Source organism: Anas acuta, chromosome 12, assembly GCF_963932015.1.
Source record: "Anas acuta chromosome 12, bAnaAcu1.1, whole genome shotgun sequence".
Classification (NCBI taxonomy): domain Eukaryota; kingdom Metazoa; phylum Chordata; class Aves; order Anseriformes; family Anatidae; genus Anas; species Anas acuta.
This window is the reverse complement of record NC_088990.1, coordinates 10,892,041-10,909,100: the sequence shown is the minus strand read 5'-3', so window position 1 is coordinate 10,909,100 and position 17,060 is coordinate 10,892,041. Positions and strand designations below refer to the sequence as shown.

General features: G+C 40.4%; 1 protein-coding gene and 1 pseudogene across 3 annotated transcripts; one reads left to right on the top strand and one right to left on the bottom strand.

The window, feature by feature from the left end:
* Window positions 1-6,254: 6,254 nt before the first annotated feature.
* LOC137862801 (olfactory receptor 10A7-like) lies at window positions 6,255-7,252 on the bottom strand (annotated as a pseudogene).
* Window positions 7,253-10,606: 3,354 nt separating this feature from the next.
* On the top strand, window positions 10,607-15,360 carry LOC137863220 (olfactory receptor 12D2-like). 3 transcript variants are annotated; one of them, XM_068696200.1, is made up of 3 exons: window positions 10,666-10,789; window positions 11,715-11,860; window positions 12,375-15,360. In XM_068696200.1, the coding sequence occupies exons 2-3, from the start codon at window positions 11,857-11,859 to the stop codon at window positions 13,343-13,345; spliced, it is 975 nt and encodes a 324-aa protein (XP_068552301.1). In that variant the 5' UTR covers window positions 10,666-10,789; window positions 11,715-11,856; the 3' UTR covers window positions 13,346-15,360. The 3 variants fall into 3 exon arrangements, with proteins under 3 accessions (XP_068552303.1, XP_068552302.1, XP_068552301.1); XM_068696202.1 differs by lacking the exon at window positions 11,715-11,860 and having other exon boundaries at window positions 10,607-10,680; XM_068696201.1 differs by lacking the exon at window positions 11,715-11,860 and having other exon boundaries at window positions 10,655-10,789.
* The last annotated feature ends 1,700 nt before the right edge of the window (window positions 15,361-17,060 follow it).

The following is a 17,060-nucleotide window of genomic DNA, read 5'->3' as shown; positions in this document are numbered from 1 at the left end:
TAAGTGTGCAGGGATCTTCAGAACTGTTATTCATTCCACAGAAGATAAAGGGCAGGGTCAATCTCATGGCAAAGGCATAGGAGCTACTGCGCTTTCATCTACACTAGGCAGCCTTATGCAAATGGTGGCAAACACAGCTTGGGCAGAAGGGTATGGCTAACCCTGGAGTTCTCCAGTGTAAATAAGTGCAGATACAAAGACTCCCTTTATACCAAGGCATTCTCACTTCTTAGGTGTGATTCATCCCATCCTTAAGTAGAAATCTGAAATAATCTTCTCTAATAATAACATCCTTATTTCATTTGCTAAAATTTCTTTCATATAATCCAATATATTCTGTACATTGCTTTAGAATCCCACTCCTTCTGCTTATCTCCCCCTTCAACCACGTGTGTTTTGGGAATAATTATAGATGCCAGAATAGTATGTTTTTCTAACAAAGCTTTAACCTGGGAAGATACAATTTGGATTTTAGATGGGAGAGAAGCTAATATCCTACGAATGTGACATATTTCTTTCTCACTTTTCTGAAATGTTTTCCTCTGAAAACAGAGACAGAAGTACTAATCAAGGTATAAATAGCAAAATCAGAAATTGTTTAACTGAAATATTTATTGTGGAATTTAATGGTCATGCAATGTGAATTGATACTCCTATTTAACTTCAGAAATATGAATGGAACTGATGAAATAGAGAGCTGTAATTTTACTGTATGTGCTGGAAAATTGAAATCTACATCTTAAGAGTTCTTTTTTATAGGGGAGAGGGCTGTTTCCTGCTGAAATCTGGATATTGTGAAACTTTCTAAACAAGGAAATAAAAAAAAATACATAAATAAAAAGAAGAAGAAGGAAAGAAGAAGTAAAGAAAAATAATTGATGTCATGGAAAAGTTTTAGAAAAATATCCATAATGATGTGTCTTAGGTGGGTTGGTGAGGACTTTGGAGTAGCCCAAGCATTTGCAATCAGGATAAAGATATCAGATGAGTAGTCAGAGACCAGGTTATCCTGTTTCCTGAAGAAGATGGTCCGAAGGGAATTGCTAACAGTATGGGATAGATGGTTCTAGAAAACAGTGTCCTGTCTGCTTGGCCTAGCATGTTCATTAACAAGGCAGGAATGTTGTCCTTGGGGTAAGCTGGCTGTCTAGAAGCCAATGGAAAGTGTTCCTGGAGGATATTCACATATCAGACACCCAACATCTTCTGGTGGAACATTGTTAGAATTTTAACAAAGACATGTGCAAGACCCTGCACCTGGGATAACATGACCAAAGAGCCCCGTATGCCTTTTCTGAAAGGGACCTGGGGGTCCTGATGGACAACAAGCTGTGTACGAGTCAGCAGTGTGCTGCTCCAGCAGCAAAGGCAAATTAGATCCTGGGCTGCATCCAAAGGGGCATTGCTTGCAGAGACAGAAATGCTGTCATTCCACTCAGCAAGTGTCAGGCTGCACTGGGAGTGCTGCATCTCGTTCTGGTTCCCACAATTCAGAAAAGATGCAGACAGACTGAAGAACATCCAAAAGAGGACCATGAAGATGATCAGAGGGCTGGAAAGCCAACCTTCCTTCCTTCCTTCCTTCCTTCCTTCCTTCCTTCCTTCCTTCCTTCCTTCCTTCCTTCCTTCCTTCCTTCCTTCCTTCCTTCCTTCCTTCCTTCCTCCCTCCCTCCCTCCCTCCCTCCCTCCCTTCCATCTCCCACCAGAGATTTAATACTGGCCTGAGATGTCTTTTCTGAACTGTCTGCAGATTCTGAGCTTTCTCAGCTAAGACATACTTATTGTCTGTAAAAGATGAGTTACAAATCAGCCTAACTTGAAATGTTCCATCTTCCGTTCTGTTTATGATTTGCAAGCTGTGCCTTTATAGAATCATAGAATATCAGAGTTGGAATGTACCCACAAGAATTATTGAGTCCAACATCTGGTCCCCAAAGGGCCATCAAAAAATAAATAAATCAGATCATGTGTCTGAGAGCATTGTCCAAATATTTATTGAATTCTGGTAGGCTCTGGGCCATGACCACTGCCCTGGGGAGCCTGTTCCATTGCCCGACTGCACTCTTGGTGAAGAATCTTCTCCTGATATCCAACCTGAACCTCCCCTGTCATTCTGTGGTGAAATAGATCAGATTTCACTTGTCTCAGAAGTTGTTATTTGATGCATGCATCCCTAAGATTTGTGAATGCAGGCCCAAGGACATTGTGGACAGACATTTCTCCCTACTTCTAGACAGTGACAGAGGCCTGGAACGGCAGTTTTTGAGCACCCACATCATAACATGTATGCATTTTGCTCTGAAAACTACACTCTCTAGTGGAGTGGAACTCATAACCCGGTCTCAGACAAATAAAATGTTTACAATGGCCCCTTGAAAGAGTCATTTCCAGAGGTGAATTGAACATCCCGTTGGGGACCCATGTAGAATTGTCATGGCAGTTCATTGAGGAACATTGGGTGAGCTGGGCACCTCTGAGGTGGGTGGATCTGGGTGGGCAGTACTTCAGGGAATTGGTCAAGGCTTTGGGATGGGGGAGAGGATATGATGCAAAATGGGAGCTTAGTGGAGCTGGGTGGTAGGACTGGGACAACTGGGACCTGCAAGTTGTTATAGGGTAATACCACATCACCTGGGAGAAGATGGTCTAGCCATCCATTTCTGGAAAGCTAGGGGAATGGTCTGTGGCAAGTGGAAGTTTAGGGGTTACAGGGGCAGTCTACAAAGCACCACTGAAATACTGGGGTCTGGTGAGGTGGGAAACTGGTCTGGGGCAGGCAAAGGTCTATGTGGAGAAGCTGGCTACCATCTCTGTGAGGCTGGACTGCTGGGGGCCTGCAGGTTAGGCCAGAGGTGTAGCAGGAAAACTGAGTCTGAGGGCTCTGTTTGAGGCTGAGGAGCATAGGGGAAGAGGGTAGTCCCACAGCTGGGATAGCAGTGATGTGTAGGCCAGACAGATACCAGATGGGTGGGTGTAGGAGATATGGGACAGGAGTCACAGTGATTGTAGTTGAAGAGGAGTATCATTGGGCCATACTGTGACAGGGAGGTCTGTCCCTTTCACGGACCCTTGGCTACTTTTTCCTGCAGGGCAAGCAGGAAGAGACCTTTGCTCAGACACCTTTACTGTGCTGCCTTTGCACCCTCCAGGATCCTGGGAGTGCAGAGGCAATCTCCTCTTCATGCTCCATGCTGAAAGAAAGAAACCTCAGGCAGGCAAGGGCTGCAAAGGTTGAGCATCCTTGCTCCTTTCTTTTGGCAGGACACGTCACAGGGGCTGCTTCATGAAAGCATTTTTTCCTTCCTTTCTTTGCCTGTAACCATGCTCTGTTTTTCTGCTCTAATCAGCTCCTCCCCGGAGGGCCATTTGGATTTCCCATAACAGCTTTATTTCTAATAACCTCAGAAGGCCCCATTAAAACTTCAAGAAACTTTACTCCTGTGTTTGCCCTTCACACTCTGTAAATATTACCTAATGGCTTATTAAACTAAGCAAATAATAAGTTTCCCCCTACCCCTCCTCAACTTTCTGTACTATCATTAGGGAGTTAATAGGAAAAATCATATTTGAGGAAGAGTTTTTCTAGACTTGAGGTTTTCAATAGGCACATGACACAATAGCACATTTCTTGTTATAAAACAAGCCTAATGTCATTGAATTATAAGGTTCCAAATGAACTTAATAAATGTCCATTTCCAGCAGGGGCTGACACTGTCAAAATTAACCTTAACATTATATTTGTGGTCAAGCATCTTGTGGACTGTGTTCCTTCAGCTGTATCTCTCAGAAGACACGATGTTATCAGGGAGGTCCCTGTTGACATCTCCTTCCATAGCAGAAACAACACTACATTGCAAAGTCTGTAACAGCTCCAATTCCCTCCAGTGCTGTTTCATCTCACCTGCACACTCAGTTGAGATGAAAAATACTTTTCTGTACCAAAACTCATGATTACTATAAAATTATTAAAATGGGATACTATTTTACAACATTGATTGTAAGATATATGAACAAAATGAACTCTGTCTGCATTGCTAGACAGAAGACACATGAATCAATACATAGATATGAACACCCTAGTATGACAGAGAGAAGATTAGAGAGGGGAATTAGTAATGATACATGCACAAGAATTAAACAGACAAATATTAGGTAGTACAAATATCAATATGATGGAAAAAAGTGTTTAATAGGTAGACAGGTAGGTAAATAGACATTTGTATAAATAGAGAAAAATGCAAAAGAAAAATCAGTTGATATTTAGCCAGATAAAGTATTAAGAATACAAACATATCATGTACACAGAGACATTTTTCTTTCAACAAATGAAAAATATAATTATAGAAGCATAGCGAATATTTGTAAGATTCGGGTAAATTTGAGAAAATCATTCTGGGCAATAAAATTAATGGATTAAATTTCAAGAGAGATACTGATGTTCATTATTTTTTAATATTTTTAATTTCCAAACATATTTTTTTCTTTTAGGTGTGAGCCGATATGTGTATTTTAAATAAAAGGTTAATTTTAAAATATTAAATGGATATGAACAAGCCATAACACTTTGTTTCAGGATGACTGACAGCAAGTGATCATAGCCCAAATTAAAATGGGGAATGATCTGCCTTGTCAAGAGACACAAAAATGAACAGGTGGATAGACTAGATAACCCCTTAAGGTCATTGCCAAGCTGTTTTCTCTAGCATGGCTATAACTGTAGCCCACACAAGGGAACTTTTATAAGCTTGTATTACTGCTAGTTGAAATTAGAGATTTTCCTGGTATTTTCAGGAGGATTGAAATATTTTCTTCTTCTTATGTTCTTCTTCTGACCTGAGGATGAATATGTGACTTAAAGGACTTGTCTTGCCTGAACTGAGAGGAAAATACAATGGGATGTCTGCAGTGATCAAGCCTTGGGCAGGATGGTAGAGAACTAGAGCAGGTCTTCAAGAACTAAGTCAAGATTCCCAGTGAATGAGAGTATAACACAACCAGAACAGTGGTGAGGACATTTCTAGTCATGGTCATCATATAAGTTAATAAATGCAATAGGAAAAGAGGAATGAACAGTTCAGATACATTCCCCAATCCCAAGACAATTAATTCTGTCATGCATTATTGATTTCCTTTCTTGTCTTTTGCCATACGGTAGAAATTTTAAGCATTAAATTGTAATATAATCAATGAATAAAGTACTGTTTACTTATAATTCAATGGTGTGGAAAGAAGGGGAGCTGAAAAGAGACTATGTGGGTGGCATTATGCTGTGCAGCTGTGTTCTCTGCAATCACAGTTAAGGGAGAAGGACTGCCTTGCCTGTTGGGGCTTGGCTATGAGTAGATGATGAACTATTCATTTTTGTTCACGCTTCCTCTAAGTCAAAGAAAAATAGATGTAAATTATGTACTAATCACACAAATTGAAGGAGACCATGCTGCTCAGATACAAGCAACACCAGAATTTGTGTTGAACTTATAAATAAGCAGAGAGAAAACAAAAGCACAAACCATATTTCACTTTAATGAACACTCCTTCTGGCAAGCCAGAACAAGTTTCAGACAGAAAGTATCAAGTTCAATGAGTTAAACAATCCCCTCACATAACTTTCTTTCAGCCTACGTGAAAAGGGAAATATTTAAAACACAGCTACTGCAGATGGCTGGCAATGTTTCAATTTATCATTTCTGTTTTAAACATGGCAAGTTACTTGCTAGTTGCAAAAGAGAACTTTGTTTTGAGAGAAAGAAAATCAAATCAAGTCTAGACTTGAACCCAGTCTCTCCAATCAGTGGGAAGGAGAATTCCAGGAGACAGTTTCTGTCTTGCAATCATAAGGTACTAACTCGTTTCGCAACTCATTTCACCTCCCCCTTTTTTTCTTTTATTTTAATGGGAAAAAGTTCCAGGCTATCACTTTTCCTTTGACTGGGGAGGAAAACTTTTTTTTTTCTAAGGTAGTGACTTTTCATATTTATGGACATAAATTATAATGATGGGGGATGATTATAACTTTATAATGAAGATATCCACTTTCTGAATATTCCTGTTCTTAGTCAGGTTTACTTAGTTGTTTACAAGACCAGAGGTACAATCATAATAATTTATTTTGATATGCTGAGTAAAAAAGGTTTGATATTGAATGGATTTAACAGTAAAGTATTGCTAAAATAACACAGATCTTTTTGAAAGGCATTTAAGTAAACTAAAAATGCCTTAAGAATTTTTCCTAGGGAAACACTTATTTGCTGCACAGATACAAAGAATGCATCACCTGGACGGAGAAAAGATGGCTGTTTGCTTCCTAAGCAGCCTTTTGTCAATGCATCTTCTCAGGCTTTGCTTAACATTCTGATTCCCCAAGCTGTAGATGATGGGGTTAAGCATGGGGGTGACAACTGTGTAAGACAGGGCAACCATTTTCTTCATATTGGGTGAGAGGCTGGATTTAGGTCGCAGGTGAATGATGCCAGCTGTGCTGTAGAAGAGTTACTACCAACAGGTGAGCTGCACGGGTGGAAAAGGCCTGCCTCTGGCTCAGAGCTGAGGGTATCTGTAGAACAGCACAGATAATGTGAAGGTAAGAATTAACTATCAGTGAAAAGGAAACCATCACTATCATGACAGTAGCAATAAAAATCAGTAGTTTAAACAAGGCTGTATCTGCACACACCAGCTTCAACACAGGAGAAACATCAGAAAAGAAATGTTCTATGTTGTTTGTCCCATAGAAGGGTAAGGTAAACAACCATGTGGTGAAGACCAGAGCAACAGGTACACCAGTAAGCCAAGACCCAACAGCCATCTTGAAGCAGAGATCCCTGTTCATCGTGGTGAATTAATGCAGAGGCTGGCATATTGCCACTTGCCGATCCTAAGCCATTGCACCTAAGACGAAACACTCGCAAGCGACAAAAAGTATAGCACAACTGAGTTGCAGGGCACAGGCTGTGAAGGAAGTAATTTTTCTCTCCATCAGCAGAATCAATAGCACTTTGGGCACAGTGCTCAAGCTGTAGCAGATTTCTGTCAAGGCAAGATTCTTTAGGATGTAGTACATGGAATTGCGTAGGACAGAGTCAATGGTTGTGATCTCCGCTATTAGAGAGTTACCTATAACTATGTACAGGAACATGATGGAAATCACTATGAAAAATAGGAGATGCATCTTGCCATGTAGGGCAAACCCCAGAAGTAAGAAGTGAGTGACAATGGTTTGGTTTCCTGGCTTCATTTCCTCAACAAGACCCATCCTAAAAGAAAAAAGCAACAAACAAACAAACAAAACAAAACAAACAAACGAGAAACAAAACAACAACAACAACAAAAAATACCACACACACTACTAAAAGATTAGTAGCTTAGAACAGACATGGTCTTGGAAATAGCTACAGTTGCAAGTAAGATGAGGCTTAAAACATGAGATGGGGCTTAAGATTGGATATGACAGTGACTCCAGAGTAAAAGAGATCATTTGGGAAACATGTACAAGAACATCTTTATCAGTCACAGCCTGAGAATTGTCTCTAAATTAGGTAAAGACAAAAGAGACATACACATTTCTAATAACCATTTGGAATTTATTTTATACAGAAAGAAGTAGAAACCTCCAAAGTGCAGGTCATCTTATCATACGAGTGACATCTGTGATTAGCCAGAATTTCACCTTTGGATGGGCTGGATGTCTCTTCATTAACTTCAGTGTCTAAATGTCTAGAGTCACCTAAATGTGAACCAGTCAACTTAAAAACAATTTATATTTGATGAAGAGAAATATAGCATAATACAGAAACACAATTTATTTGTAAGATGAATACAGAATAAATCAAGTCAAGTTTAAATTTATAAAAATGTTCACAGAATCACAGAATCATCTAGGTTGGAAGAGACCTTCAAGATCACCTAGTCCTACCTCTGACCTAACACTAACAAGTCCTCCACTAAACCATATCACTAAGCTCTACATCTAAGTCTTTTAAAAACCTCCAGGGATGGTGACTCAACCACTTCCCTGGACAACCCATTCCAGTGCCTAAAAACCCTTTTGGTAAAGAAGTTTTTCCTAATATCCAACCTAAACCTCCCCTGGCACAACTTTAGGCCATTTCTCCTTGTCCTGTCACCAGGCACGTGGGAGAACAGACCAACCTGCACCTCACTACAGCCTCCTTTAAGGTACCCGTAGAGTGCGATAAGGTCACCCCTGAGCCTCCTCTTCTCCTGAACAAACAAGCTGAACAAACCCAGCTCCCTCAGCCACTCCTCGTAAGACTTGTTCTCCAGACCCCTCACCAGCTTCATTGCCCTTCTCTGGACTCTTTCGAGCACCTCCATGTTCTTCCTGTAGCGAGGGGCCCAAAACTGAACACAGTACTCGAGGCATGGCCTCACCAGAGCCAAGTACAAGGGGACAACCACTTCCCTAGTCCTGATGGCCACGCTGTTTCTTATACAAGCCAGGATGCTGTTGGCCTTCTTGGCCACCTGAGCACACTGCTGGCTCATTCAGCCAACTATCAACCGATACTCCCAGGTGCTTCTCTGCCAGGCAGCTTTCTAACCACTCATCTCCCAGCCTGTAGTGCTGCTTGGGGTTGTTGTGCCCCAGTTGCAGGACCCAGCACTTGCCTTGTTGAACTTGATACAGTTGGCCTCAGCCCATCGGTGCAGCCTATCCAGATCCTCCTGCAGAGCCTTCCTACCCTTGAGCAGATTGACACACTGTTCCAGTGTGCGACTACCCTATCGGTGAAGAACCTCTTCCTGGTGTCTAGCCTAAACTTCCCCTGCCTCAGCTTGACACCATTCCCATGGGTCCTATCACTGGCAATTAAGGAGAATGGATCAACACCTGCCCCTCCACTCCCCCTCATAAGGAAGCTGTAGACCGCTATAGTGGAGAAAGTCCAGTGGAAGAACACAAGAACACCAGGGTGATTAGTGGTCGGACACACCTGGAGGACAAGGAGAGGCTGGAAGACTGTTTTCTTTCATCCTTAGGAAAGGAAGTCTCACGGATCTTGTTGCTGTCTACTACTATGTGGTGTGGCATAGGTGTAGAGAAAATGGAGGCCAATACTTCTCAGAGGAGCACAGTGATAAGATGAGAGGTGATCTATGCAAGTCAAAACTGGGAAATTTGAACTGGATACTAGAGAATATGTCTCCACCTTTAGGGTTTTTGGACAACTGAACTAGTTGCCCAGAGAGTTTGCTTAAATGTCCTTGAAATTGTTGAAAACTTTACTGGACAAGACACAGTGCATTTGGCTTGTTTTGATCAGGGGAAGGAGAGTAAGCTTGCAGAGGTTCTACGTGTCTACAAAACTACTCTGAACATACTGGGTTTTAAAACCCAAGACCAATCTGGAGCTGAGCTGCCAGGAGCTTTATAAAGGAAATGTAAAAGCCACATTCCTAGAAAGATGCCTCTTTGTGATTTAAAAGTTCCCGTAGGATTTACACTCCCACATTTGAACTTCTTGAACTAGAATTGAACATGTTATTTTTGTAAGCAGCTGAAACTTTTCCATAAGATTGAAAATTAAGCTTAAGATGTGAATTTTATTTTTTTTTAACTATGTGGCTAAAAACTCCTTCTTCTCTGTGAAATTACAATAAAAATAAAACATCAAAAATCCTTATAGATCATAACAAATAGAACACATACTTGATTTCACAAATTTCAATATTTGAAGGAGATTTAGGAAATGCAGTGGCCCAAACACTGTAACCAGCTGAGGTTGTCATCTGCTTCCATTTTTTTTCTTTAGTTTTGCAGGTGACTCATATATGCATTCTGTTCAGGGAATATTTAGTTCTTTGTTCTGCAACTCAGCACGGAATCACAAAGCTAATCTCAAGAGACTGATGAAAGCAGTAGGAAATGTATTTCCCCCATGATGGGTATTTTGTACATTCTGAAAATGATAAAAAAAAAAAAAGCCAAACAAACAACAACAAAAACACTTTTTGTTTGTTTGTTTTTCCTCATCAGACATTTCTAGTAATTTTACAAAGCTTCCTCCTTGTGTCTTACTTTAATGTATGGAAGTCTTTTTCATCATGGCTACACTCTCATCTAGAAAAATAAGGTATGAAATAAAATAGCAGGACAGAAATTCTTAGTCTTTGAATTCAGAATAAGTTGTTTTGTCCTCAGCTTTGTTTTCTGGCTTTCCCATTCCCTCATGGTTGGAGGGCTCTACTACAATCAGAAAAATACTGGTTGGTGGTGATGTGAGGCTTGTGCAGAAAAAAAAAAAAAAAAAAGCAATTTATACAGTTGGAAAAATAGGCAAGCTTCAGCATGCAAAGACTTTTATTTGCATTTATATTTGAGCAAGTGTCTTCCCCCCATGCCTGAAAAAACAAAAATAAAAAACAAACAAACAAACAAAGATCTTTGGGACTTACTCCACCCTGGAAAACAAAACAAACAAAAATTTGGGACATCTGTTTTCCTTTGACTAGATGTGTTTCTCCGTTCACTGGAGAAAAGATTAGTCAGCATCTGTGACACAGAAGGAAAATGTTAGACATAGCCGAAAAAAATATCATTAAAGGAGTAGAAAAAGGAGTAGAAGAAAGCGATTAGATCACCTGTAGTTAACTGAGAATAACACACAGAATCAGAGGGCATTGTGGGACACGCCTTAAAGGAGTGATGTTTTTCCCCAGGTGGGTTTCAGTGAGAAACCCTTCTATGCTTAAAAGCAGCAAATAACGTTTAAGAAATTGAAGCGTTTGTATTTCATATAGAATAACACCTCTTACTCTTCAAATGCAGGTAACTGACTAACATTTTGATAAATCTAGAATAGTATTAAATGCAATGTTTCAAATATATATTATTCAAAAGATAATGCTAAACATATTTTTAGCCAAATATGATCATTTTTTTAGAGTGGGTGCATATATGCAGAAATTACCTTAGGCTACATGCTCACATTCTTTTATTATGAAATTGTTTTAAAAGTGTTTTGTTAGTTTATGGTTTTCATGCTAAAAGAGTAAGCTACATGTAAAATAGTATGAGAAAGAGAGTGACTGGGTTGGAGATATATCATAATGACTTCTAACAACTACTTATTTTCAGTAAAAGTATGTAGTGGAATAACCAAGAAAGGGTATGAAATGTATCTATATGTGTTGTAACCTTTACAAGAAATATTTTGGAAGTAATAATTTTTCCATTGTTTATATTCATCAGTATTAATCATGCTACATTCAATACACAGAGAAAAATTCTCAGCTTGCAGAATTTGCAGTCTGTACTTTAAGTTAGAAATTCTTGTGCCTATCTGCCCCAGCAAAATAATTTTGGGACTTTGCTTTTTATTCTATATGTGAAGGAATTATCCATAGTGCTAAGCAAACTTACTTGAGACAGAAAAAAGTGAGAGTATTTGCTTGCTCACTTGTATTTTAAAAGACTAGAGATACTGACTATACCGATCATTAATGTCTTAGTGGGCCAGTATGATCAGCTTTCAGTGTGACGAGCAAATTTGGCTAAGAACTTGCACTAGCTAATTTGGTTCCTACAAACTCACTGTTGCTCCACCACAGTATTGTAGGAGATTAGTTGCTGGCTTTTGTTCCATTCATGTGCTGCTACTCAATGAAAAGAAATTGTTCAGACAAAATATAAAATTCAATAACAGAAACAGCTTGTGATCACATGCTAAGGCATCATCTTCTTTTATTGACAGCAATGTACAAAAGAAATGTTGCTCACTGTATGGAACCTTGGAGCACCTTCTGTTGTCCATTTTTGATTTTAAAAAAAATAAATTGAAATTGCACATTTTTAAAGACCAAAGAACTATCTGGAAGAAATAGTAACCATTAGAAATGGGTAAGTTAAAATTGGCTTAAAGAAATGTAGGCACAATAGTAAAAAGAAAGCATCAAGAGTGATTCACGTTGTGAATCTTTATGAATTACGAAGTTTTATTGATGAGATTAAAGGTTATAGCAGGGAGTTACAGACGGGCAGAACTGAAATATTAATGTGGCTGAAGGTGAAGAAGCAGCAATGTTTCATATTTTACATATTGTCCTTACATATTCTTCCATATTATGCACAGATGGAAGTTTTTATTTTAATATTTAATCTCTGTAAAATTTTCACTCTTCTTTGTTTTTGTTCTAGACAGAAATTAGAAGACTGCACTATAGTTACTTTTGTTTGTGTTAAATCCTTGTGTTTGTATTCAGCTTTTATGTTTGGTTGCATATACATATACAATGTTTTGTTCTTTCCTGCATTTGCTTGTATTAAAATAGTACAGAAACAGATAAGTATTGTAATACAGCATTTCTCACACTGTGAAACCTTGACATTTTGTTTTTGCTTCCTATTTTTCTAGCAATGCTGAACCGCACAGAGGTCAGTGAGTTCATCCTTTTGGGCCTCACCGATATCCAAGGTCTACAATACTTTTTCTTCATCTCCTTCCTGTTGCTCTACCTAACTAGTCTTCTGGGAAATGGTGTCATTGTGACCATGGTGATATCTGAGCCACGGCTCCACACACCAATGTACTTCTTCTTGGGGAACCTTTCCTGCCTGGACATTTTTTACTCTACAGTTACTGTTCCCAAGATGCTGACTGGTTTTCTCTTTGGGCATCAGCCTATTTCTTTTGCTGAGTGCTTAGCCCAGCTCTACTTCTTCCACTTTCTGGGCAGTACTGAGGCTGTGCTCCTGGCCACCATGGCTTATGACCGCTATGTGGCCATTTGCAACCCACTGTGCTACACCCTTGTCATGAGTCAAAGGACTTGTCTGCTGCTGGCTGTGGTCAGCTGGTCCATTGGTTTTGTACATGCCATGATGCATTCAGTTATGACCTCTCAACTGAGTTTCTGTGGGCATAACCAAATTCATCACTTTTTCTGTGATATCAAGCCACTGTTGTATTTGGCTTGTAGTAGTACCAGCCTCAACATGATCCTCCTTAATGTTGTCACCACATCTATTGCTCTAGGCCCATTCATTCTCATAGTCCTTTCCTACCTATACATCATCTCCTTCCTCTTCCAGAAAGTCCAGTCTCAGGAAGGAAGGTGGAAGCCCTTCTCCACCTGTGCCTCTCACCTTACTGTTGTGGCACTACTGTACATACCACTATTCTTCAATTATACACCTCCATCCTTGAGCAGCTCCTCTATAACAGACATGCAGGTGTCTGTCATGTACAGTGCTATCACCCCAGCTATGAACCCCTTGATCTACACTCTTAGGAACCAGGAGGTGAGATCTGCCCTGAATAAAACATTAGGGAGAAAACTCTCCTGGTGGAAAGTGACCAAAAGAGGAACAAAATTCAGAATGTAGTTACTCCACCATTCATATTTACAAGAGAAGAGATCAAGAGGATGCTGTATTACAAGAGGCTAAAAAATCACTCATTATCTCATGTAGTTCAGCACATTACAATTTAATTGCTTAGATGTAAATCAGTGGAGATATTCAAGGCCTTGGTGTTTGTTCTGTCAGTGTAGGTGTCTTTTATTGTAGCCCATCTAGTCTCCAGCATCCAATACAGAAGCATGTTTGTCTCTTGCAGGATATGAGCCAAAGCTGACAGTCCCATTCAGTAGTCCTGGAAAACACAAAATATTATAGTATTACTTGATGGCTCTGATTAGGAAGCTCATACTCTGTATATCCCTAGAGAGCTAGTATGTGTTACATTCTGGATGTTGCATAGCCTGAGAACTTTGACTCGAGTCAGTTTTGGGGGTCCTTATCTTTTCATTAAGTATAAGGGGAGCCTTACTAATGAACTTGTAGTTAAATGTATGCTTAAAAATGGAGATGAAGATGAAGTGTATATTTTTAGACAACTACATCAAGACCTTTCATCTGAATTCCACCCTCCTGGCTATCTTCTACTCTTCTGCCCATCTTACTTACTCCTGACTGTGCTAAATACTTTTGTCAAGATTTCTGAAGATGCTGACCCCCAACTTCTAAAAAAGGCATCATGAACAAGGCAGACATTCTTGCTGTCATAACACTGAACACATCACACTGAACAGTCAGCTTGGAATTCCGCACCCACTCTGAGCACTCAGATGCTCCTTCTAGCACTCTTGGACTTTAAGAACAACTGCGCCTAAGGCAGACAGAAGATTTGACAAGCTTTTTATATACACTCCGAAGAAATGATATGTTGTGGCATAATGTTTTGTGACAATGTATGTAGGAAGATACAAGATAAATTTCAACACCAGCTTTACTGCAATGCAGGGTGAATAGGAATGAGCGGGAATCAGGTATACAGCTAACACCAGCACTCAGACTGAATCTATTATTTTTTTTAATTTTTATTTTTTTTTAATTTTTATTTATTTATTTAATTTTTTAGCTAGAATGTTGCAAAGGAATTGTTTATCTCCCTGCAAGACCTACCTGGTGTTCAGTTCTGCACTGGTGCAGAAAGAAACTGTAAATCTACACTGAGCTTGCAAAGGGTATATGTGTGCTGTCTTTGAGAACAAACCAGAGAGAGATCTCTGCTACCAACTTGGTGTGCAAACTGGCATTTGCCCTAAAAATGGTAGTTTGCACCTCACGGAATGAACTGCCTGTAATCACATGGCATATGGTTAGATCTCTTTTGGGTCCTGTCTTGTATGCAGCCATTTAGCACAACCCCAAAAATGTTGATGTTCTTATTTAAAATTTTCAGTTCAAAAAAGGGAGTTTTGCTTGTTTATTTTGTTTTGGCTGTTATCTCTGCCCTGTGTCCCTGGAGGTAGCATGAAGAAAGGACAGGTGTTTGATAATGCTGTTGAAAAGAAATGTGGGAGATTCTTACTGGTTATGTAAGAACTCAGTGCCCTGTGATAGGAATGGAATTAAAGAGTGATACAGTGTAAGGTAGTCTATTCTTCTTTTTGCAAAAGGGTAGAGGAACAAAAGTGAAGTTTGGAACCATATATTTTTTTCATGGACTAGTTTTCACCTACTGGAACTTTCTATTTTGTTTTTGCTGATGGTATGTAATGAGTATATACTCATGCTAAAGCATTTGGAAAACTGAATTTCAACTGCATCTTACAAACAAACTATATGAATCTTCATCACCAAACTGAGCCTGTGATTATTGCTATTGTGTTGAGACTAGAAGACTACCCAAACCTTTACAAAAGTCCACACTGAATGCCCATGGACTTAGAATTGTATAATCGTAGAATGGTACCCAAACATTGGTCAATGACAAGAACAAATGAGAACACTGTTGCATTATAATCAATGGATATTGATTTATCTGCTGTATCTCATGTAGCCAACTTCAAATTTGATGAATTTAAAGAGATTCTTAGAGCTGTTGTCAAGTGTGTGTTAAGAGTAGCTGCATCCAGCGTATTCCTGCAGTCCTGGACAGGTGAGTGGAATGATTGCTCTTTATCCTGTGGTAGTTTTGCCCTGCTGGGCAGCTAAACCCCACCACAACTACTCTCACTCCTCCTTCTTGAAGGAAAAAAGGGGAGAAAATACAATGAAAAGAGCTTAAGGGTTGACATAATTGGGAGACCACCCATCAATTACCATCACAGACAAAACGGATTCAGCATAGGGATATTAATATAATTTATTGCCTATAACTAGCAGACTAGAACAGTGTATAAATCAAAGCAAATGAAAAAACCTTCCCCCCATCCGCTGTCTCCTACGTCCTCCCCCTGAGTGGTGCAGGGGAAGGGGGGCTGCAGTCAGCCTGTAACACTTCATCTCTGTCGCTCCATGGTTGCTCTCTTCCTCTGCTCCAATGTGGGGTCCTTCCCACAGGATGCCATCCTTCACAAACTGATCCTGTGTGGGCTCCCTGCAGGCTGCATCTCTTCAAGAAATGTTCCAGTATGGGTCTGTACTACAGGGTCTGTCCATCAGGAGCAAGCTGCTCCAACATGGGTCTCCCAAGGGTGGCAGCTCCTCTCCACAGGCTGCAGCTCTGTTCTGGAGCCTGCTCCTGCAGGGGTTCTTCATGGGCTGCAGCCTCCTTCAGGCCACATCCACCTGCTGCACCATGGGGTCCTCCATAGGCTGCAGCATGGAGAACTGCTCTGCTGTGGTACCCATGGGCTGCAGGGAGACAGCCTGCTCCACCAGGGGCCTCTCTACAGGCCACAGTGGAACTTCTGCTCTGTGCCTGGAGCACCTCCTGCCCTCCTTCTGCACAGACCTTGGTGTATAGAGAGCTGTTTCTCACTACTCTCTCTCAGCTGCTATTGCACAGCAGTTTTCTTTTTCCCTTTCCTAAATCTGCTCTCACAAAGGTGTAACCAACATTGCTTACTGGCTCGACTATGTCCAGCAACTCAAAAATCTCTTTTTGAGCTGCCTGGAACCGGCATCTAACACAGGGCAGCTTCCATATTCTTCTCACAAAGGCCACTAGCTGCTCCTCCAGCCCCCCTGCTACTAAGCCCTTGCCATATAAACCAAATACATATCCCTGTTCCCATGCCCTGCTAGTAGTGAGCCTGAACATGAGTTCCCAATAGGTGCATGTACACACACAGAGCCACAAATGGATCAATACGGGTAGAAGGAGACTATATTTTATAAGTCTCCACATAACACAGAGAGCATGAATGTGGATGTCTACTAATAGAATATCCCCTTCATGAGTTTATCTGTATACTAGACCTTTGCTCTCTCCAGTTTTGTTCTCTCAGGCCCTTGATGTTTTCGATGTCTGGCATCCAGAGCCACAGTCCCTTTGGCAGCTGGACTTTGGACTAATGGGCTTTCCACGTCTTGTTTTCTGACCTTGGTCCCTCTAGTTTTAGACCTGTAATATTCTGTCTCTCCAGAATCTGTTTTTTCAGGTCTCTTGTCCTGATCAATGTCTTTATGTTTACTACCAAATCACTCACACATATGCGTATGCACACGTAAAAAAGAAAAACTTGAGGCAAGACATAGACAATTTGTCTCAAGGCAGGACATTGTGCAAGGAGGTTGGAGCCAGGCTCTTTCTAGTGATGCCCAGTGACAGGACAATAGGCAATTGGCATAAACTGAAACACAGGAGGCT